The 24,151-nt window shown below is 51.5% G+C and overlaps 1 protein-coding gene across 1 annotated transcript in view; it reads right to left on the bottom strand.

The window, feature by feature from the left end:
• The window catches only part of MAN2A1 (mannosidase alpha class 2A member 1), a 1,212,885-nt gene that overhangs the window by 49,445 nt on the left and 1,139,289 nt on the right, over window positions 1-24,151 (bottom strand). Inside the window, exon 20 of the mRNA XM_078675492.1 lies at window positions 9,611-9,805. Within this exon, the coding sequence (XP_078531618.1) occupies window positions 9,611-9,805 (195 nt within the window). The remainder of the gene's footprint in view (window positions 1-9,610; window positions 9,806-24,151) is intronic.

The raw sequence follows: 24,151 nt of genomic DNA, 5'->3' as shown, positions 1-24,151 counted from the left end.
GAGCACGGTAAACTGAAAGTGCTCGTGGTCTACCGTGAACCGCAGGCAAAGCCGGTGGGCCGGCAGGATGGGGATGTGAAAATATGCGTCCTGCGAGTCCAACGCTACCATCCAGTCTCCGGGGTCTAGGGCAGCTAAGACCTGAGCCAAAGTCAGCATCTTGAACTTTTCCTTCTGGAGGAAGCCGTTGACGTTCCGCAAGTCCAAGATAGGGCGCAGGCCCCCTTTGCCCTTCTTGGGAACCAGAAAGTAGTGGGAGTAACAACCACACCCTACTTCTGGCCCAGGAACACGCTCGATGGTCCCCTTGGCCAAGAGGGCCGTAACTTCCTCTTGCAGAAGTTGCAAGTGATCCCCCGACATGCGGTGGTACTGCGGTGTCATGGCTAGAGGGGTCGCCTCGAAGGGGAGAGAGTAGCCCCTTCGAATGATTTGCAGCACCCACCTGTCGGATGTGATGGTGCGCCAGTGGAGGAGGTGATGGCGAACCCTGCCCCCCAATGGTGTCAAATGGGCCAGAAAGCTCGGACTAGGAAGGCTTTGAGGCGGATGCTGCGGGGGTGGATGTGGACTGACCTCGCCACTCTCCCCTGACACCGCCACGGAGGTTACCACGTCCGCCGCCGCGCTGGATGTTAGTCTGTGGTCCGTGGCTGGCAGGACGTGGGGGGGCGCCCCTTCCTTGCCCACGAAAGGAGCGAAAGGCAGAAGTTTGCTGGCGCTGGCCCTACAGGCCCAAGGACTTGGCCGTAGCCCTGGAGTCCTTGAAACGATCAAGCGCACTGTCCGCCTTGTCGCCAAAGAGGCGACGGCCATCAAACGGCATGTCCATGAGTGTGTTCTAGACATCAGCTGAGAAGTTGGCAGACCTCAGCCAGGCGTGGCAGCGAACCGCCACCGTCGTCCGTCGTGGAAATCGCCCTGCCTAGCGAGTCCGTAGTATCCAGCCCACATCGAATAGAGTACCATGCTGCATCTTGTCCTTCCGCAAGGGCTTGAGCGAGTTTTGCCCGGGCCTCCTCCGGGCAGTCTGGCAGCACATCTGCAACCGTGTCCCACAGAGAGTGGGTGTAACGGCTCAAAAGGCAAGCGGTGTTGACCGACCGCAACCCCAAACTAAGTTGGAGAACAGCTTCCTACCGAACTGGTCATACCTTTTGGATTCCCGATCAGGAGGGGCAGTCGGGAAGGCGGTCTGGGAGTTAGAGGCCTGGATAACCAGGCTCTTGGGGGTGGATTTGGTGGACAGGAAGCTAGGGTTGCCCGGGGCCAGGCGGTGGCATCTGACCACGTTCCGATCTACAGGGGGGCCTGTAGCGGGCTTGGACCAGGTGCCTAACAGAACGTCAGTAAGGGCCTCATTAAACGGCAGTAGAGGCTCCGAAGAGCATGCCTGCGGTTTGAGGACCTGGGTGAGGAGGTTAGTCCTCACGGCCGCGACGGGGAGCTCAAGAGCCAAGGCCTTGGCCGCCCTCGTCAACACCATGCAGTAAGCAGCCCCCTCCTCCGTAGCCACGGTAGGAGGGGAGACAAATCCAGTGTCGGGCGATGTGTCCAGACCACTAGCCTCCCCTAGCTCAACTGCCCAGTCCTGATAGGACTGGCACTCCCGTGCCAGAGGGTCCTCAGACCCCTCCCAATCCTCCTTGCCCCCCATCTCCTGCTAGTCAGGTTCAAAGGATGGTGCCGGATCATAGAAGAATTGCTCTTCTCTCGGCGTCGAATGCGGCGGTCCGACGCCGAATTCGGACCGAGGGGGGGGGGGGGGGGGGACCGGGGATGACCTCATCCGGGGACGGCGTCAAGGGCGACACCCTGGGGGTCGGCGCCAACGGAGGGGTTGTAAGGTCGACTAGCGCGACACGGATCCAAACCGGGATCCAGTGGGGCCCTGCGGCGTCGCGACCGGAGTGGTTACGGCGCCGGGGCCACCGGCCCGCTAGGGCACCCAGACGGACCCAGAGGCACCTCCTTAGGGCCCGTCGGAGTGGAGCGATACCTCATGGCCACGAGGAAGGCGCTAATCTCCTCCGGCGTTGCGTTCAGCCCAGGGACCGGCGGGTATGGAGCTGGGCGCGGCCCCTGCGGCCGAACCTCCGGCCGCATCGTGCAAGCGCCAGGGGGCGTCAGAAGAGCGGTGTCGTCTCTTCGACTTCTTGTGCCTCTTACCTGAGGACTTGGAGCCCAATGAGTGGTGTCGACTCGCCGAGCTGCGATGACTGTGGCCCCTCGACCAGTTCCTCGACCTCCTCCTGGACCGGGACTGTGAACGGTGCGGCCGGCTGCCGGAGCTCGAGGCGCTTACGGGACCGCTCCTGCCTAGCCTTCGACGTCAAGGCCCGGCAGTCGGGGCACGACTTGTCATCGTGGTCGGCCCCAAGGCAATACAGGCACCAACGGTGGGGGTCGGTAACTGACATCAGGCGGTTACAGTCAGCACAGGGTTTGAACCCGGGCATCCCTATCGGCACCGAGAGTCGTATGGACTAGAAAAAGGATCCAAAGGAGATCGAAAAAGTTAGTCAAAAATTGACTAAGAAGTACTGATTTTTCCGGATCTGCACTTGCTGGCGCGGAAAAAAGAAGAACTGACGTCAGCGCGCGAGGGCGGTGTCTGTTAGAAATGGGATCCCTGGCTGGCCAGGGCTTTCGCCAAAGTCAGTCAGAGACCACCACTCCTAAGTCAGGGCAAGGGAGTTACACGCCAAGATAACCCCTGCTCACCCTCTTGGTAACGTGGCGCGAGCAGCAAGGCTAAACTCGGAGGCGATGTGAGTTAAGTATTTACGCACACACCCCAGCAACAACACCCAAAGGCCCACCACAAAGGAAACTCCACACAAGGTTATATAAAAATAGCCTTTGTATTACACCAAAACACATTAGATAAAAACACACACTTTACAATGTGCCAGAGGCACGAGCAGAATTTACAGGGGATATGTACAAGACAGGGCCACCAGGACCACTGTCAGGAATCAGCACTTTTAGAAGTAACACTTTTAGAAATAGCACTTAGAATGTAAAATCACTGTAGCACACAACCAGTAACTACTGGTAACCAGGACCTCACTAGCACCACCTGCACTAGGAGAAAAACAACCACCTAAGTATCACAATACCTGTAGGGGTATAAGCACATAACCCATGATGCATAACATACATTCAGCGGTGTAAGGAAGGAAAACACATGATGCATCAACAACACATTCAGAGGTGTAAGAACAAGGCACATGACGCATAAAAACACATTCAGAGGTGCAGAAAATGAACAATTGCGCCAAACTCACATAAGTCACCACCTGTGACTGTCCCTAGGCCAACTGGCCTCTCTAGGGCTAGGACGCCCTGTGTCCAAAGTCAGGGGGCCTAAACGTGGCAGTTGCCCACAAAGTGCTGGGCAACTGCGTAGAACAATGATGGGGCCAATACGATGGGGGAGCCTCACAGGCTCTGCAGAAATGACTGTCCCCTTGCCCCTCAGGAGCCTCTCTGGGCTCTTAAAGATACTGGTGGCGCCTGAGCCCCTCGTGGGCCCTCAGTAACCAAAATGCCCCCTCGAGCCTTCCGGGGCTCATCAACACATGGGGCCGCTTGGGGGAGAAAGAAGACAGCTCTTGCAATCGTTGGAGTCTCTCACGGGAGACTCGACACAACCAACTGCCCCCCCACGAGCCTCGCAGGCTCTAGGACGATGTGGCCACAGATGTTGGAGTCCCGCTCGGGGAACTCTGAAGAACCAACTGCCCCCGTCAGTGGAGTCCCCCCCCCCTTTCTTTGGGGGACTCGAGATTCACGAAAAATGCCAACAAGAGCCTCGGCGGCTCTAAAACCGCTGGAGGGGAGGGGCTGGCACCGGCAATGTGCCCCGACGCCCCCCTCTCCTCCAAGATGCACCGGAGCCCCACTCACCGGTTCTCCTGCGGCGGGCGGCTGCTTCACGAGAGCTCCCGCTCCTCGGGGCTCTCTGCACACTTCTCCCCTCTCTCTCCTGGGCTCTCCCTCGCTTTGGGAGCCTGGGGGGGAAAAGGAAAGACGCCGGCTTCTTCCCTCACCGGAGCGCGGGGTGGCCTCCCGTCCGCTTCCGGTTGCTTCTCTGTCCTGCCCCCGGCCTGCCTGACTTCCGGGTCGCGGCTGCGGGGGCGGGACTTCCGTCGGGCCGCGCTCGGATTGGCCGGCACACCAACCACTTCCGGGTCGTCGCAGGCATCGCGGCGGCCCGTTCCAGGCACTCGTTGGCGGGGATCAATTTACCGAGGGGTGGGCTCCCTCGAAGTACAATCGATTAATGGCGGCAAGGTCCCTGGCAGGGTGGGCACCTGCCAGGCGACAAAATACTCGAAAATAAGCGAGGTGGCACTCGCTTGGGGCGGACAATGCCGGGTGGGCACCGGCCTCTGCAGACAAAGCGCTCCCAGCGCTAGAGGGGTGACCACAGCGCTCTCAAGCGCTACAGGGCAAAAATGCAGCGCTCCCAGGCGCTAGAGGGGAAGGTACAGCGCTCCCAAGCGCTGTAAGTCAAATAAAAGCGCTTCCAGGCGCTAGAAGCACAGAAGGGCTTCAGTAAGTCTTTTCAGGCAGGGAGGGGGCAAGGCTGGGCCCAGAGCCAGCTCAATGGGTCTCCAGGCAGGGAGACAGTCCAAGTGGCGGTCCTCTGGCCCAGCAACAGCAGCAGCCCCCTCTGGCAGGATCCTGGAAGAGAACAGTTTGTGTGGGGACACAGCCCCATTTTTATACATCACATTCCTTTGTCTGTAGGTGCAGGGTGGGGGCAGAACCAGTCGCAGCTGGTCTGTGAGCACTGTTAATGGGCTCAACCACCCTATTCACTGGCAGGGCTAGGGTCGTTAGACGCACCACAGGGGGCGGAGCCAGCATTGTCAGGGGAAAACCCAGCCTCATTCAGGACACAGGTACACTCCTCCCCAGCCATCAGCATGCTAATCTCCCACTCACCACCGGGCAGACCCATCCAGCCTTCCTGGAGCCAGGCTCACCAGCCAGCTCCAGCCAATCACACGCCAGGCATATTTTACACTAATATGCCAACTCCTAGAAGTGGCATTTGTACACAAGACACAATCATGCCACATACACCATTGCGAAGCATTCACTCTCACGAGTTCGCACACACCAAATTCGAGCCTGTACACCCCACGCATCAGGAACTACCAGGGACACAGACATTCCCCATGCATTCCTATGGGAGGGCAGGCCAACCTCACTCCACGCACACAAAGTGCGCACGCACTTTCCACTGGGACACAGTGAAAGTGCGCAGAACCCAAAAATCACCATCACCAGGTCACCATTACAAGCAAAAAGTTTAGGGGTGAACCTGCCATAAGGGCCAAGTCCAACAGTGTCTAAGTACTCCGACGACGTCATCCCGGCGCCAACGCCGCCGCCGATGGACGCGGATCAGCAGACAACGCCTACCGACGCGCAGAGGTACTGCTACGCAAAACTTTCCGGATCCAGTCTGACGCATGGGGATATTCTAAGGTAAGGAATCTAACACTAACCTGTTTCTTTCAGATGAAAACTTTGTCATAAACGCTGTTTATCCTACTCATTTTCACTATTTTTTTTTTTATTTCAACAGTTAGTTTCTTTGGGAAAACCATGTGGGATTACACAAATGAACCCTTGTTGAATTGAAAATGTTGTCTACTTTTCAGAAATGTATAGGTTTGTATAACCGTAACCGGAAGTAGGTTGAAAGTATAAAAATTAGGGAACATTGGCTACCTGTTAGAGAAAAAAATGACAAAACTGTTCTAATAAACATGTTCTTTTATACAGCTCTGAATGTTCCTGAAAGCTGCAAATATGGTGATTTTAGCACAGCAAATCTTTCATTGATGTGATTTCTAGGAACAAAACCAGGCACTTTTTTTTTGCAGGGCACTTTTTCCCCCTAAAACCCCCCAATTCTGCTTTATTTTGATTATTTTCTCTGACCTCCGCAATGGAATCCACAAACCCTGGGTACCTTTAGAATCCCCATAACGCTGGGACAAAAGGACGCAAAGTTGGCATGGGCACCTTAAGTGGGAAAAAAAGTTACAGAGGCCTAAGCTCGAAATACCTTAAATACCTAAAAAAACAAGCATTTGAAATGCAATCGGGCTCGGATTTATTTGAGTTTGAGCTAATGGTATTGTAAATGGCAATGTGTTTTCGTCATGTGTGATGGAGTGTGTGCATGTGGTGTGTAGTGGTATTATGTGAGTTGTATTGTAATTTTACCTATGCACTCTGCACTCCCTATGCACTCTGCACTCCCTATGCACTCTGCACTCTCAATCTGCACTCTCAAACTGCACTCTCAAACTGCACTCTCAAACTGCACTCTCAAACTGCACTCTCAATCTGCACTCTCAATCTGCACTCTCAATCTGCACTCTCAATCTGCACTCTCAAACTGCACTCTCAAACTGCACTCTCAAACTGCACTCTGAATCTGCACTCTGAATCTGCACTCTGCACTCTCAAACTGCACTCTCAATCTGCACTCTCAATCTGCACTCTCAAACTGCACTCTCATACTGCACTCTCAAACTGCTCAAACTGCACTCTCAAACTGCACTCTCAAACTGCACTCTCAAACTGCACTCTCAAACTGCACTCTGAAACTGCACTCTGAAACTGCACTCTGAAACTGCACTCTGAAACTGCACTCTGAAACTGCACTCTGAAACTGCACTCTCAATCTGCACTCTCAAACTGCACTCTCAAACTGCACTCTGCACTCTCAAACTGCACTCTGCACTCTCAAACTGCACTCTGCACTCTCAATCTGCACTCTCAATCTGCAATCTGCACTCTCAATCTGCACTCTGCACTCTCAATCTGCACTCTGCACTCTCAATCTACACTCTGCACTCTCAATCTGCACTCTCAATCTGCACTCTCAATCTGCACTCTGCACTCTCAATCTGCACTCTGCACTCTCAATCTGCACTCTCAATCTGCACTCTCAATCTGCACTCTGCACTCTCAAACTGCACTCTGCACTCTCAATCTGCACTCTGCACTCTCAAAGTGCACTCTGCACTCTCAAAGTGCACTCTGCACTCTCAAACTGCACTCTCAATCTGCACTCTGCACTCTCAATCTGCACTCTGCACTCTCAATCTGCAATCTGCACTCTCAATCTGCACTCTCAATCTGCACTCTGCACTCTCAAACTGCACTCTGCACTCTCAAACTGCACTCTGCACTCTCAATCTGCACTCTGCACTCTCAATCTGCACTCTCAATCTGCACTCTGCACTCTCAAACTGCACTCTGCACTCTCAAACTGCACTCTGCACTCTCAATCTGCACTCTGCACTCTCAAACTGCACTCTGCACTCTCAATCTGCACTCTCAATCTGCAATCTGCACTCTCAATCTGCACTCTGCACTCTCAATCTGCACTCTGCACTCTAAATCTGCACTCTGCACTCTCAATCTGCACTCTCAATCTACACTCTGCACTCTCAATCTGCACTCTGCACTCTCAATCTGCACTCTCAATCTGCACTCTGCACTCTCAATCTGCACTCTGCACTCTCAAACTGCACTCTGCACTCTCAATCTGCACTCTGCACCCTGCACTCTCAAACTGCACTCTGCACTCTCAATCTGCACTCTGCACTCTCAAACTGCACTCTCAATCTGCACTCTGCACTCTCAATCTGCACTCTGCGCTCTCAATCTGCACTCTGCGCTCTCAAACTGCACTCTGCACTCTCAATCTGCAATCTGCACTCTCAATCTGCACTCTGCACTCTCAATCTGCACTCTCAATCTGCACTCTCAATCTGCACTCTCAATCTGCACTCTGCACTCTCAATCTGCACTCTCAAACTGCACTCTCAAACTGCACTCTCAAACTGCACCATCTGCACTCTCAAACTGCACTCTCAATCTGCACTCTGCACTCTCAATCTGCACTCCGCACTCTCAATCTGCACTCTGCACTCTCAATCTGCACTCTGCACTCTCAAATTGCACTCTGCACTCTCAAACTGCACTCTCAAACTGCACGCTCAAACTGCTCAATCTGCACTCTCAAACTGCACTATCAAACTGCACTCTGATTCTGAACTCTGAAACTTGAAGACGTGGTTACGCGAGGGTGGTGCTTCTTTTCTGTTTGTCCCGAGAGTCCCTGCCTATATCTGTGCCTCGGGGTCCCTTTTTCTCTGGCATTGTTTGTTGAATCTTGCTCAGTAATGTGACACACGGACCCAAACTAGCATACCAGTGCAAACGGGGAACTAATCCCTCGCTGGTAATCTGGGGCCCAGTCCATGTTTGAGAGCTGAGCCCTTCATCCTTCCAAGGTCAGTACACTGAAAAGCAATAAACAGAGTAATAGTAATACCCGTTAGTTATATCGGCGGTATGGAGTGTGGAATATATGGGAAAAAGTTATTGTCATCCTGCTAGTTATGATTCAATACACTGCTATTCTCCCCAGACAGCCATTGCCTCATTTCCTCGCCTTAAAGGTACACATGCATTTTCTCGTATAATGCAGACCACACGCTGAATCGTCTCCGTTTCTTCTTTTCTTTCCACAGATTGAAGGTGAAACGGAAGATACCAGCTCTCGGCCTCGCGCGCGCGCCACTGCAGGCATATGTTTTCAATTATCTCCGCCGTGATAGCGAGATAATTGAAGATATATGGCCTTCTGCTCTTAAGACCATGCCTTTCACGTCTGCCCTACACGGAAAGAAAACACAGGAAAAGCACGAACGCCGCCATTCACAGCAGACTGGTGAACGCGCCCACAACATCTGCATTACATTATCGCGGCACCCTGACAGCTCCTAATTGAAATTAATGGACTGCTGTGCGCGTAACCGCACAGAAAATGCCAACAATGGCGGACGTAAATTACATATAGCCTATCGCGTCAAGGCTACTAAAAAGACAGCACAGCGAAGACGAATCACTATGCAGATGCCATAAAAAAAGCCCGCGCACTAAGGAATGTTTCTTTCCCAAGCCCTAAAGAAACCTTTTTTTTTTTTTTCTTCAACAATAGGAGCTCGGTGCTCCGCCCCACTTCGTGGTGACGTAGGCCGAGCCCTAAAAAGGGCTCTGCATCGGGGTGGAAATGCCTCAGCAATTAAGGGGTTAACTGTTGGTTGAAAAAAATAGCTTTTTCGAATTAACTACCCCAAAAAAACGATTTAATATCCCAAATATATTACTGGTAACATCAGTACTTTGGTCCTGAATTGCCACCTCAAGTTCTGGTGACATTTACAAACCACTCGGCCTTTGACATGGTTTATAAACCAGCAGAACCTCAATAACAACACTACTTTTTACACGCCATTGGAAATATATACTACTGAAAATCTGAATTTGAAAGCAGTTTGATATGACAATGGAATTTATCTAGTCACATCAACAAGAGTTTTTCAGCAGACCTTTGTGGAAATAATCAATCATATCTACTTTGATATAGGGCCAATAAACTATTGAAATACCAGCATTAACCTGAATTATTAAACATTAATTCCATGCAATCTGTAATGCTCTCCAAGAAATTGCACACGCGGTAGTAAAAAGTAATATAGCAAACGGGTATTCCTGGACTTACCTTTGCTTGTAAAGTTCTCAAATTAAGCAAGTGCACATCACAAGGAAATGGTGAAGAGAAAGGAGAGAAATCTCTTAACAGTTCAGAGATACCCATATCTGAAGAGGTTGCCATGGGGATGACTGGATAATTTAAGAACGATGATGTCATGTGACTGAGAAGTGAGGGAAAACTCACTGATTTCTTGTCTTCTTTCTGTCAAAATAAACATTTAATGCATACATTTTAAAATGGGTTTACCACACCAATAACCATCGCTACAACCATAACCAGCAATGCAGTACACCATAACGATAATCATATTTTTACAAAATTCACTCATTCAAAAACCTATTTTTACAAAAACCAGGCAAAAAAATAAATCAGGTTCATTATTACCAATAGAGATTACACAATGTGGAGAAGTTCATGGGACAGAAAATACGTTACTAATAGTATAGCAGAACAGCACTATATTAACTATAAATGGCATTTTGATCGTTACTGATCCCTAAAGTAAGAACATATCTAGTAAAAAGAAAACTGCACACGCCTATTTAATCTTTACAGTTCCTGTCCGTACTTAGTAGCTCTTCAATGTTCACCAGAGATTTGCTTTGCTCTGTTTGGACGGAGACAAGAGCGTTCCACTCCAAGTAGCACAGTACACAGCAGCACGAGATGTAAAAAAAATGTTGTGTTGGAAAGTAAAATAAGATCATAAATTCTCTCGCACCTCACATTCAAAATAAATCTACTCAAATTAGAAATACCATTTATTCCTTCTCTTCTTGCTTTATCTACATTTCTGCCTCTCACTTACTTTGGGGAACAACATTGGAAATTATTGTTTTACTCTACTTTTTGAGTAAGTGAAGAAGCCTACATGTTACATAAGAGTTTTAAGAAAAGAAAATATCCACAATTAGGCACGTGCAAGATGGTGGCGGACCTGTGAAGCCCTAAAGCGAAGCGGAGCTTATAAGTCGTTAAAAGCCACTTTCAGCACAGGCCGAAATTTGGCTCTAGTTGCGCCTCTGTTTCAGCATATGTCTTACCTCCTTGGAACATACCGTTGGACTTCTACTGACTTCCATAGCGAGGCTGTGTTGAGGTTGCACTTTCCGTGGCTTCCTTTATATTCAAGTGCTGCAGAGTTCTGCTGATTAGTGGGCAGCTGCCATTTTATTACCGAGCCGCTCGCTTCCTCCTGACAAAAATGCCACTCATTTAAACTGTAATCACATTCCTGCTCATACCCTTGGGCATCACTATAAGTTTTTTCTTTTTTTAATGATACACACTGACTTAGTTACCACCTCCTTCATGCCTCAGCACTTCAATGGTTTTTTCTGGTCAAATGCGAGTGGCAGCCATTGTGTCAGCACACCGCTCGCATTCCACTCTCTGCTTGAACTATGCATTCTTTTTTAGGTCTGTGTGCATCAAGTCCGTCCCTTTTTTTGCCACTGCTTTTCATTTGTCTATATCAGTGTCCTTTAAAAATCCTTGCTTGCTAGTGGTCAGTCCTGCCTCTTTGTCCCTCCATATTTAGGTCTCGCCTACGCAGCGCGCATGTGCTGCATAGGGGACCTCTTGTTATCGATTCGCTTTTTCGGCGAAAAACGTGCACGCGTTGCATTGCTTTCAATAGCAAAGCATGCACGTTTGGCGATTCCCTTCCGGAAGCGAGCTTTGGATGGTGCTCCTGCTCACTCCCGCAAGGGAAACACTCTGTGTGCTCTCGGCCACACTTCCCCCCACCTCTAGCGTGTACAGGCGCACAGAGTTGAGCACGAGGCACGCGTGCTTTTGTTCGTTTCTTAAAGAGAGCCTTCATTTCAGAAGACTAGCATCACCAGTGCGTTACAACAAAAGGGGTAGTTGTATGGTACTAGGAGCGTCATGGGAAAGCACAGGACAGACGCTAGCCTTCAAAGGGGAAACGGAAACCTGATCGAATAAAGCAATATGACTGTCTCACCCGAGTCTCTTTCACTTTTGCTTTCCGCCTGCACAAAGGATTCTCCATGGTGGGTGTAGAGCAGATGCAAACAGGGACTCAATGACGTCCTTTTCATAGTAGGCGGTAATGTCCCTTTCAGTGCACAGGGGATCCCCAGCCGCTGTTGCCGTTGGATTGTGACGCTCCGAGTGTGCCAAGAAAAGACTCGAGAGGACTGCACCAGCGCACCCATGGCTAAGAAGACGCGCAGTTATGTTATCAGGAGTTTTATTGAGTGCTCAGCTACTCAGACAAGAGTGTCCCAGCGCTATCAGACCTAACACAGCATAACCCCGGCGGCAGAGGGGGAATTAGAGACAGAACAGCCACGTTTTAAGCTCTTTCCTGAAAGAGGCTAAGTTCACGCTCTTTCTCAGAGCGAGTGGCAGAGCATTCCAGGCCCGCGGCGCCAGATATTTAAAGAACCGACCACCGGTCCGCGCACGTCTGATTGCCGGGACCGTGGCCAGTGTCAAGGCGGCCGAGCGTAAGGCTCTGGATGGATGGTGAAAGCCAACTCTCTTCCTCAAATAGAGAGCCCCGGTGCCATGGAGGGCCTTAAACTATGGTAAGAGCCTTAAACTCAATGCGTTTCCGGATTGGCAACCAGTGGAGGGACTTCAACAGTCCAGTGGCATGAGAACTACGGCCAAGGCCAAAGATTGCTCGCGCCGCCGAGTTCTCCACTACCTGCAGGTGAGATAAAAGAAACTCCGGCAGGCCGAGGTAGAGTACATTCACGTAATCCAGGCTCGATCCAACCAAGGCTTGCACCGTTATTTTCCTGTGGACAATGGAAAGGAGAGGGAGGAATTTCCTTAACATTTTTAGTATCCCAAAACACTGTCCGACCAGACCAAGAATCTGTGGTTTTAGAGAGAGACAGTTGTCCATCTTGATTCCAAGATTCTTCGCTACCGAGGAGTCAGTGGAAGGTGGATACATCCCAGCTGGCCACCAGGACTTCCATCTGGGATCAGGAGGGCCCCCAAAGAAGAGGAGCTCAGACTTATCGGAGTTACATTTCAACTGGTTAAGTTGAAACCAGGAAAATACCGCACCCAAGCCGTTCTTAATGCTATCTCCATCAAAGTCAGAGTTCCGTCCGCACGTGAAAAGAAGCTGTGTGTCATCGGCGTACAAGACAATCTGGGCGCCAAAAGACTCTGCCAGTGCCGCGAGAGGGGACATGTAAATGTTAAAAAGAGTGGGGCTCAAGATCGACCCCTGAGGAACTCCCACCTCCAGAGGCGGCACTGCAGCAAAGTACGGAGGCGCCCAGACTGTCTGTTGTCGGTTAGATAGAAACGACTCGAACCATCTGAACACCGTTCCCGAACACCGATCTCCAAGAGTCTTACCAGGAGGCGGTCAAGGGGAACGGTGTCAAACGCCGCCGATAGATCTAATAACACAAGCAGTGCTTTCCCTCCATTATCTAGAACTTCCTTGATGGCCTCTGACACCTCCAACAGTGCCGATTCAGTGCTCAAGTTTGCCCTGAAACCGGACTGGATGTAATGCAAGATATCATATGACTCTACAAAGTCAGCCAGGACAGAATGCACGTGTTTTTCGGCCACCTTGGCCAGGACCAGAAGCAGCGATATAGGTCGATAATTCGCATGGATCCTGGGGACCAGGGACGTTTTTTTTTAAAAGGGGGAGAACCATCGCCTGTTTCCACGCTTGTGGCACAACTCCCGTTTCCAAAGACCGATTTAAAATCGGATTAACAATAGGATTAACGATGTATGCTATTTTAGCTAGAAACTTGGCGGGGCATGGATCAAGTGGGGAGTCAGATCTCATTTTAGACAGAACTTCCAGAGAGGATTGAAGTTCCATGGGGGGGAAAGTTGACAGGATGGGCTGCCCAACAACCACCGCAGGAATGGGGGGTCCTGGGTTAAGCACACCCCCTACCGCCGCAGCAGGGAAAGTTTCCTGGATGCTTTTGATCTTATTCACAAAAAAGCTTGCTAGTTGGGACACCCATGGTTCCGAAAAGGAGCACTTAGGCGTGATGGCAGCGGGGGAAGTAAACTCCTTCACCACCAGAAAGATTTCTATCCTGGTGGAAATGGCCTCCTCAATCCTTCTGGCAAAGTAGGCTTTTTTCCTGAGATAGATTTCCCTATGATAGGCCTTAATACTGCACCTATAAGCCTCCTTCAGAGGTTCCAAATAACTTGCTCTCCATGCTCTTTCAGCTTTCTTACATAGCCTACGGTTGGAATTAAGCGCTGGAGTAAACCACGGCGCCGATGCGCGGGACGAATTCTTGAGGGACCGCTCGGGCGGCGCCAGTTCCCAGGAGCTGGGTAAAGAACGGCCTCATGATGAAGAGTGGTAAATATCAAAATATCTCTGTAATCTTCATTATATAACCCATCTCCATCTATTGGTCCAACTGTGTTTTGTATGGGCACAGAGGATTGTAAATTTATGAACTGCTCTTATCAACAACAATCCTGCTAAACAGTATTGCTCTTTACGTGATAATATGCAAGAGATTGTGGCGTAATGACCAGAGCTGTCGCCTTTGATACTGGGGAACTAGACTAGATCCTCGACGTCGGCTCAACGTCCTGTGATTCTGGGCAAATCACTTGAACTCCCTGTACCTACAAAAGTGAATGTGTCCGTGTGTGATGAAGCTAGTGCTCATGTAAAGCGCTCCAATACCTCCGGGTCGATTTGGAGCTATAGAAAAACTCCCACACAAAAAAAAGAAGCCACAGTGCCTCTCTTGGAAAGGCGCTTTAGGAATCTAGGGATCAAACGCGTGAAATGTGCCTATAAGTACCCCGTTCAAATAATTACTTTTTTGGGGGAAAACGGTTCGTAACTTAAACATCAGTTTGCTTGAATAGTGTAGAAGATTTGTTTTCAACAAAGAAATACTTGTTTCCACCCTGTTTTAATTACCTTTAGCTATGTAAGGGTTTGTGTACTTCTGCAGACAACCATTTCTCTTGCTCCATCAGTTGGAGATAATAACAACATCTCGGCAAAATTGTCACCACTTTTATGCCTGAATTCAGTAATCAACAGGTGAAATACAGGTTGCGAACTGTTGTGAAGCACTAGCAGCAGGATTTGCAACCATTTGTAAAATGTTAGGCAATATTTTATGGGTTTGAGCTAGAACCACAACTTTTAATGACATTTGCAAATTATGCAGCATTGTGTGTATATATTTGACAAGCGTGGCAAGCCCATAATACAGCAATAAAACACCACAGCATAAAGATGCATGCATTGGCATAGCCAGCAGGTCTCACCTTTGGGACCTTATAAGTGTTTAGTTATGCAGCACAATGTCCTTGGTGCAACAACATTAACTGTTGCACGCCTAAGCACATATAAGATCCCAGAGGCGAGACCTATTGGTTATGCCAATGCTTGTTCTCTTCTGTTCCTACCACAGAGCAGGGGCTTAGTACTGTCTCAGTCCACTATGGATCTTTATCTTTTCTGTGGGGGATTACTTTTTTCTTAGTTTCCTGCTCGGTTACTGTTTGTCTGTTTAGCTTCGGCACCCTAGCTGCTTAAATTCAAATATAGCATTCTTCCTCGCACCTCCTCTTAATGCCACAGTTGTGATACTGCTGCCTTTTTTATGCTGTCTCGCCCACCATGGCTCCTGCACCGTGGATGGTATTTATTTATTATGCTTTTGGCACTTTTTCATCTAAACCGTCAGTTGGGCTTTTCTAGTAGGATATTTGCTTAGTTTGGGCTTCCTTTTAAGGGTGATTGGGCTTGTTTTTTTAGGTATGGCCTGCAACGGGTTTACATGTCGCTCCACCTCTCTTTCCTGGCATATAACTGGTTCCTGTACTTACACTTACTTTTCCTCTAGTTCTATTGGCTATAGCATATTTCTTGCAATGACCAATGCTTGTTTACAATTGCTGCAGCCCAGCATGCCGAGCAGTATGTTGTAATATGGGGGACGCATGTTTCTCTTGTTTTCTAATTATCTCGCTTCAGTTTGACATTTTGGGATCTCTGCTGCACCAAGCTAGTCCAGCTCCTGTTTCCGGTGCGCCACGAGTTTCAGCTTTCACGAGGCAGCTTCAGATACTGAGATGCTCGGGGAGAATCTCCGTACTCCTAAGCAGAGCCGCGTTTTGCAGCGCTTAAAGGTACACTAAATGGCAGCAATGTTTTCAGCGAGTGTTCTGCTCCATTTCTCCCAGCCCATTGCACACACACTTTAGGCAACACAACCGCTGCTGTTCCCTGTAATCTAGACTTGTTCCAGGCACTTCACCTTTGACCTCACCCTGGAGCAGGAGAGGGCGGGGAAGACCCGGGAGTACTGTGAGAGATGGAGCGGACATTAACACTATAGGTCCATCTTTGGAAATCTGCTTTCATGTCGCTTCTCCCTTGGCCTGTCTGTAGGGAAACGGAAGGTCTGCAATAGGTGGGGATAGCATTTGGCATTAAAAATGTAAATATATAACAGTGGCCACACCCCACCGTTCTCCACAATCAGTACTTAGCTGAGGATGCTGCTCGAGGCTTACGTGAATGAGTGAAGACTGGCACTGCACAGTGCTGGTCAGAGCAGTAGAAGCGAAGAGCGTGCTCTCTCTGGGAAAAACAAACATTCGTTTCCCTGCAGGGCTTTAACACGTTAAGTCACAAAATATAGTTTTTTTTTTCCTCACAGTTTTTTCTCAAAAATACATTATTTATTCACACTAACCCACGTTCCAATGCGGTGCGCTTTGCGATTTTTTTACATATAAAAATGAGCATCTGTGTGTTGTCACCCTGTGGGAAGGTCAAAGTACTCTGGTTTAGGATTGTGGAATGCGGCTGCCCGCGACCCCAACAGGGGGCCACCCTAAAAGGGCGGCTCTTTAGTGCCATTGAGGCACTAACCCACCCCTCTTTAGAGATTGGGGCTCCTGCTGGGAGTCCGCTCGCCGTGGCGCGCCAAGGACGTCACTTCCGGTGCACCGAGGTGGGGGAGGGTATATATACCTCCCCTGCCCCTCCTGGCGTCCTCTTTTCCACCAGCCATGCCGTCAGGACACACTCTCCAGACTCGCCGGGTCTTTGACATCGCAGGCGTTGAAGTAGGCGGTGAGTGCAAGCCAGGAGGGGCCTCTGTCTGGGCCAACCAGCCCCCTTGTTGGGACTGCCTGGGTTCCCTGGTCCATTTGAATGCGGTGGCTGCGGCCACCGGAGTGCCGCCTGTTTTCCCGACTTGTGGGGGGCAAGCGACTGAGCTGTTTGTTGTGGACCCGCAGACTGGTCGAGCCCAACAAGTTTGCTGGAGGTCTGGGCGGCCTGCTGAGCCGACGGTCAGCTGGTGCCCCAGGAGGGGCAGAGGTTATGTGGCCGATGGGAGGAGGATTGTACTGGCGGTGTCCACAGTGCTTTGTGGACACGCTAACCCCTCGGCACCGCATTGCACCCTTGTGGCTGTAGGCAGTTTTGGTGTTGTAGGCGGTGAGTCCAGGGCCCTTTGGGACAATTTCTTTAGCCTCCTAGGTGATGTCGACCTGCTCGGGCAGCGAGACTGGGCGTATTGGTGAGTTTGGCCTTTGGTACCGGTGGACTTCATGACCGGTAGGCCCCAGCATCATTTCTTTTGGGGCCCCCGTGTGGTGCTATAGCACAAGTTACTTACCTTCGGTAACGATATATCTGTAAGAAACAGTAGTTAGTATTAGATTCCTTACCTTAGAATATCCCCAGGCGTCAGACTGGATCCGGAAAATTTTGCGTAGCAGTACCCCTGCGTGTCGGTAGGTGTCGTCTACGGCCCCACGTCCGTCGTCGGCTTTGGGATGACATCAGAGTACTTATACGCCGACCTCGCGCGCTGACGTCAGTTCTTATACACAGCTTTTCCGCGCCAGAAAACGCAGAGCCATTATAAAAACCAACACTGGTGCCATAATACTAGGGCCCTGAAAGGGGATGACCTTAACCCTAGATATCGGTTCGCAGAACGGGGAGGATGGGTGGGGCGGTAAGAAATCTAATACTAACTACTGTTTCTTACAGATATATCGTTACCGAAGGTAAGTAACTTGTGCATCTGAAAGAAACAGGTTAGTATTAGATTCCTTACCTTAGAATAGATACCCCAGCAATACCAACCCCGGTGGTGGGTCTGTGAACCAATAATCACACCAGAAAGTCCTGGAGGACAGAACGGCCAAAGAAGCCATCCCTCCGGACTTGGCTGTCCAGGCAGTAGTGTCTTGCGAACGTGTGCAGCGAGGCCCACGTGGCTGCCTGACAAATGTCCTGCAAGGGGACTCCTCTGCCCAGGGCAGTAGTAGTCGCCGTTGCCCGAGTGGAGTGGGCCCTCAGCCCAACAGGAGGTTCCTTTTTAGCCAAAGAGTAACACGCCTGGATGCACAATACGATCCACCGAGAGATGGTCCGCTTGTGCACCGCCTGTCCTTTCTTAGCGCTCACGTAACCAACAAAGAGTTGGTCATCCACCCGGAACTGGCGTGTGCGATCCAGATAGTAAGAGAGCGCACGTTGTGGGTCCAGACGGTGGAGCCTCTCTTCCTCTTTCGAGGTATGCGGAGGCGGAAAGAAGGTGGGCAAGGTGATGGATTGCCCGATGTGGAAGGCGGTGACTACCTTGGGCAGGAAAGAGGGTTTTGTCTGCAACTCAACCTTGTTCGGATGAACAGAAAGGAAAGGAGGTATAGAGGAAAGAGCCTGGAGCTCACTCACTCTCCTGGCAGAGGTGATGCCAACCAGGAAACCAGTCTTAAGCGTAAGAAGACGGAGAGGGCAGTTTTGAAGCGGCTCAAAGGGAGCGCACATCAGGTAAGTTAGAACCAGGTTCAAGTCTCACTGGGGCATCACAAAAGGAACAGGAGGGAACATATGAGTGATGCCCGTTAAGAATCTGTTAACAATCGGGGACTTGAACAAAGAAGGCTGATCAGGTAGCCTTAAGAAGGCGGAAAGGGCAGAAAGGTAGCCGTTGATAGTGCCCAGAGCAGAGCCCTGCTGGGCAAGAGAAAGAAGGAAGAGGGGAACCTCAGAAAGAGGGGCATTGAGAGGATCCACAGCCTTTGCTGTGCACCATGCCACAAATCTGTTCCACCTGCAGGCATATACCGACTTTGCGGAGGGACGCCTGGCTGCCAGAATCACAGTACAGACTTCAGGAGGCAAGTCAAATGGCCTCAACTGTCGCCGCTCAATCTCCAAGCATGGAGGTGGAGACTGGACAGGTTCGGGTGGAAGACCGTCCCCTGCTGCTGCGACAGAAGGTCCTCCTGAAGAGGCAGACGAATGGGGGGATCGACTGACCTACTGAGTAGCTCGGGATACCAGTACTTTCAGCGCCCAGTCTGGAGCCACAAGGATGACTTGGGCCCGGTCGCGCTTGATTTTCTTCAGCACTATGGGCAGAAGTGGTATAGGCGGAAAGGCGTACAACAGACCGCAACTCGACTCGCGACGAAAAGCGTCCCGAGCGAGTGTCGCCTTGGAAATCCCAACGCGAAGAACTGATGACATTGCGCGTTCTCTTCGGTGGCGAACAGATCTAACCAAGGCTCTCCCCACTGCAGAAAGAGGCCTTGCGCAACGTCCGAGTTCAGACGCCATTCGTAATCCATCATGCACCTTCAGCTGAGCTCGTCCGCCCTGGCGTTCAGAGAACCTGCCAGGTGTTGAACCACCAGGGTCACCCCCTGATGTTCCAGCCACTGCCAGAGGCGCAGAGCCACCTGGCAGAGGGTCCACGACCCCACCCCGCCCTGTTTGTTGCAGTACCACATGGCGGTGGTGTTGTTCGTGAACACCTGCACTACACTCCCCCGGACAGAGGGGAGGAATGCCTTCAGTGCTAGACGGAATTGCCTGCAGCTCCAGAAGGTTGATATGGAGCTGGGACTCCGCCGGAGGCCAGAGGCCTCTGATCTCCGCTTCTCCCATGTGGCCTCCCCAGCCCTGGAGGGACGCATCCGTCACAACTACGTGCTCCGGATGGGGAAGGCAGAGGGATCTGCCACTGACCCAATCGCGGTCCGTGAGCCACCACTGCAGCTGTCTCGCAGTGCCCTCCAAGATCATGACATTGTCAGACAGGTTGCCCTGATGCTGGGCCCACTGAAACTTCAGGTCCCACTTCAGAGCCCGCATCCGCCACCTGGCGTGATGCACCAGAAGGATGCAGGAGGCCATCAGCCCCAGAAGCCGCAGCGTCAACCTGACCGAGACCCGGGATGAAGGCTGAAATATTGGAATCCGAGCCGGAATATCCCGGATCCCCTGTTCGGGAGGATAAACCCGAAACTGCGCCGAGTTGAGGACCGCTCCGATGAAGAGGAGCTTCTGTGAGGGGCACAGGTGTGACTTCGGCACGTTGATGGAAAGCTGGTGCAGGAGGTCCGCCGTTGTCTGGAGGTGGCTGACGACTGTCTGGGGCGAGCCCGCCTTCAACAACCAGTCGTCGAGGTAGGGGAAGGCTGAAACCCCTAACCTGCGCAGATGCGCAGATGAGCTGAGACCACCGCCATCACTTTCGTGAACACCCGTGGGGCTCTGGTAAGGCCGAAGGGGAGCACGGTAAACTGAAAGTGCTCGAGGCCTACCATGAACCGAAGGTAGCGCCGGTGGGCCGGCAGGACGGGGGTGTGGAAATAAGCGTCCTGCAAGTCCAACGCTACCATCCAGTCTCCTGGGTGAAGGGCAGTTAAGACCTGAGCCAATATCAGCATTTTGAACTTCTCCTTCCGGAGGAAGCCATTGACGTTCCGTAGGTCCCAGATAGGGCGCAGGCCCCCCTTACCCTTCTTGGGCACCAGAAAGTAGTGGGAGTAACAACCCCACCCTACTTCCGGCCCAGAAATGCGCTCGATGGCCCCTTGGCAAAGAGGGCCGTAACTTCCTCTTGCAGAAGTTGCCAGTGATCCTCCGACACGCGGTGGTATTGCGGTGGCATGTCTGGAGGGGTCGCCTCGAAGGGGAGGGAGTAGCCCCTTCGGACGGTTTGCAGCACCCACATGTCCGACGTGACAGTGCGTCAGTGGAAGTGGTGATGGCGAACCCTGAACCCCCACTGGCGTCACGTGGGCCGGAGAGCACCGACTAGGTGGGTTTTGAGGTGGATTCCGCATGGGAAGGTGTGGACTGGCCTCGCCGTTGTCCCCGACCGCCGCCACATCGGTTTCCACGGCCGCCACCGCGCTATGTATTAGTCTGCGGTGCGTGGCTGGCAGCACGTGTGGGAGCGCCCCTTCCTTGGCCATGAAAAGAGCGAAAGGCACCCGTTTGCTGCGGTGGGGCCGAGAGGCCCAAGGACTTGGCAGTAGCCCTGGAGTCCTTAAAACGCTCAAGCGCATGGTCTGCCTTGTCGCCAAAGAGGCGACGGCCATCAAACAGCATGTCCAGAAGGGTGGCCTGGACATCAGCCGAAAAGTTGGCGGTCCTTAACCGCCACCGTCAATGCCATCGCTCTGCCCAGTGAGTCCGTGGTATCCAGCCCACACTGGATGGAATAGCGCGCCGCATCTCGACCCTCCGCAAGGGCTTGGGCGAGTTTAGTCCGGGCCTCCTCCGGACATTGTGGCAGCACGTCCGCGACCGTGTCCTACAGAGTGTGGGTGTAGCGGCCCAAGAGGCATGCGGTATTGACTGACCGCAGTCCCAAACTCAGGGACGAGAACACCTTCTTACCGAATTGTTCGTACCTCTTGGATTCCCGATCGGGCGGAGTCGTCGGGAATGCGGTCTGAGAAGTAGAGGCCTGGATAACCAGGCTCTCGGGGGTGGGGTGGGTGGACAAGAAGCAATGGTCGCCCGGAGCCGGGCGGTAGCGTCTGGCCACGTTCCTATCTACAGGCTGACCTGTAGCGGGCTTGGACCAAGTGTCCAAAAGAACGTCACACAAGGCCTCATTAAACGGCAGCAGAGGCTCAGCCGAGCTTGCCTGCGGTTTAAGGACCTCAGTGAGGAGGTTAGTTCTCACAGCCGCGACGGGGAGCTCGAGGCCCAATGCCTTGGCCGCCCGCGTCAACACTACACTGTAGGCAGCCCCCTCCTCCGTAGCCACAGCTGGAGGGGAGACAAAACCATTATCCAGTCCACCGGCATCCCCAAGCTCATATGCCCAGTCCTGGAGTCATCGGAGCCGAAGCACCCGACCCGCTAGGCCCCCCAGCCGGGACCGCTGGGCCCGAAGGCACCACGGAGCCCGGCGGAGGAGGGAGAGACCTCAGGGCCATGAGGTACCGCTCGACCTCCTCTGGCGTCGCATCGTGCCCAGGGACCGGAAGGTATGGGGCAGGTTGCGACGCCCGCATCTCCGACGGTCGCATCGCGCGAGCGTCGGGGTGGGTCGTAAGAACGTTGACGCCTTTCCGACCTCTCATGCTTACCTGAGGACCTTGATCCCGAAGACCGATGCCGAACTACGAGGGCTCTGACCCCGCGACCGGTCCCTCGACCTCCTGTGGGACCTGGACCTTGAACGGAGCGGGGCCGACTGCAGGAGCTCAAGCCGCTTGCGGGACCGCTCCCACCTAGCCTTCCACGTCAGGGCCCGGAAGTCGGAGCCGGTTCGGTCATCGTGATCGTGGCCTAGACACTGAAGACACAGGCAATGGGGGTCGGTAATCAACATCGGTCGGTTGCACTTGGAGCTGGGTTTGAACCCGGGCATCCCTACCGGCACCGTAGGAGTCAAGCGACTCGAGAAAAACAGATCAAAAGATCAAAAAAGTTTAGTCAAAAAGTGACTAAGGGGTAGAGCTTCTCCGGATCTGCGCTAGCTGGCGCGGAACAAAGAAGAACTGACGTCAGTGCGCGAGGGCGGCGTCTAAGTACTCTGGCGAAGTAATTCCGGCGCTAACGACGCCGATGACGGACGCGGAGCCGTGGACGACGCCTACCGATGCGCAGGGGTATTGCTACGCAAACGTTTCCGGATCCAGTCTGACGCCTGGGGATATTCTAACGTAAGGAATCTATCACTAACGTGTCTCTTTCAGATTGCCCAGATAGCTGAATCTGTTTGTAACATCCACCTTCTGTTTGTCAATGTACATGCCTCTACATTTGTGGCTGCCAGTGCCACACCTCATGACAAAGGTTTTTAATATATTTACCCTTAGCCCCAGATGGTGCATAAAAGCAGAACAACTGTTCAATATTCTTTGTAATCCCACTTTAGTGCGAAACATCAGAATGGCGTCATCCGCGTACATCAGGGCTTTCTATTTGGGGGAGGTCTTGGCACTTATTCACCAGTATTTGGCCTAGACCATTTATATAAAGATTAAAAAGGAAGGGGGCCAACACGCAACCTTGTCTTACTCCCTTTTTTATTTGAAATGGGTCTATACATTCTCCATTGGTACCATAATGCACCCTCGCCTTGGAATTGCTATATAGCTGTCTTAAGAAGAGGATGATGGTGGGCTCCACTCCTAGGTCCTGAAGAATCCTCCAGAGCTCAAAAGCTGCTGTGAGGTCGACAAAGGCTACAAACAACCTGCCTTTCTTTGCGTGGGTGTACTTTCCTATGAAGATGTTCAGTTTATGCTTTGTTCAACGGTTCCTAGCACCTTTCGAAAGCCAAACTGTAACAAAATAATATTATTTTCAACAGCCCATTCCTGTAATCTTTTGAGCACGATGCGCACAACTACGTTTTACCAGAGAGTCTAATAGGGATATCAGCCGATAACAGGCGGGATCTTGACCATTCCCATTTTTAAAGATTGCCACTAAAATTGATTCAGACCATGTTTCTATAAGATTGGAAGAACAACAGGCTGTAATTACCTGAGTTAGCAATGGGCCCCATAGCTCTGTGTTATTTTTTAATAGATCTACAGGGATCCCATAGGGCCCAGAGGCCTTTCCACCCAGGCATGCCATAATTCCACGATTGACTTAATCCAGGGTTAGGTTCTAAATTTTTAGCACACATGCCACTGTTAAACGTATTGGTGAAGTGCTCTACCCAGTGTGCCTCTGTTATTGCGATTTCAATGGATGGAGCATCCCCAGGATCCAGATTTATTTTTTACAGCCCTCCAAAGGTCAGCGTGGCCTCATTCAGCGCCGCCCAAACCTTGTTTCTCAATGTCGCCTTGCGCTCCTTAAGTGCATTTTTGTAAGCTCTCCTGGCCTGTCTTATTTCATGTGTGCTTCTAGGGATTTTGTGTGTTTCATGTTTTAATTTGGCATAAGCCCACGTACACTTTGTGGCAAACCACCCTTTTGTATTCCTAATTGAATTTCTATTTTGTACAACTGGAGCCTCTTTTATGGCTCCTGAGATCTGCTGGAATGAGGTCAAAACTATTTTGTGAGTGGTATTTTCATTCAGACATGCTGAAAAGGCAGATTTGCACTTGGTTACAACATTCCTTGTAATTTCTAGAGGGTCCACCATCGAAGGGAATAACCGTTCGCTCTATTTATTACGTTTTGAGGAAAATGCGAAGGTTTGAGCCCATACTTTGTCTGTCGTTTTAGATGTGTGTAGGAGACGCTCTGTGGGAAGTGATCGCTCAAAATTATGTTATGAGTAGTGAATG

Source organism: Lissotriton helveticus, chromosome 2_1 (genome assembly GCF_964261635.1).
Source record: "Lissotriton helveticus chromosome 2_1, aLisHel1.1, whole genome shotgun sequence".
NCBI classification, from domain to species: Eukaryota; Metazoa; Chordata; class Amphibia; order Caudata; family Salamandridae; genus Lissotriton; species Lissotriton helveticus.
The sequence above is the reverse complement of the archived record's forward strand: the minus strand, read 5'-3'. Positions and strand labels throughout refer to the sequence as shown.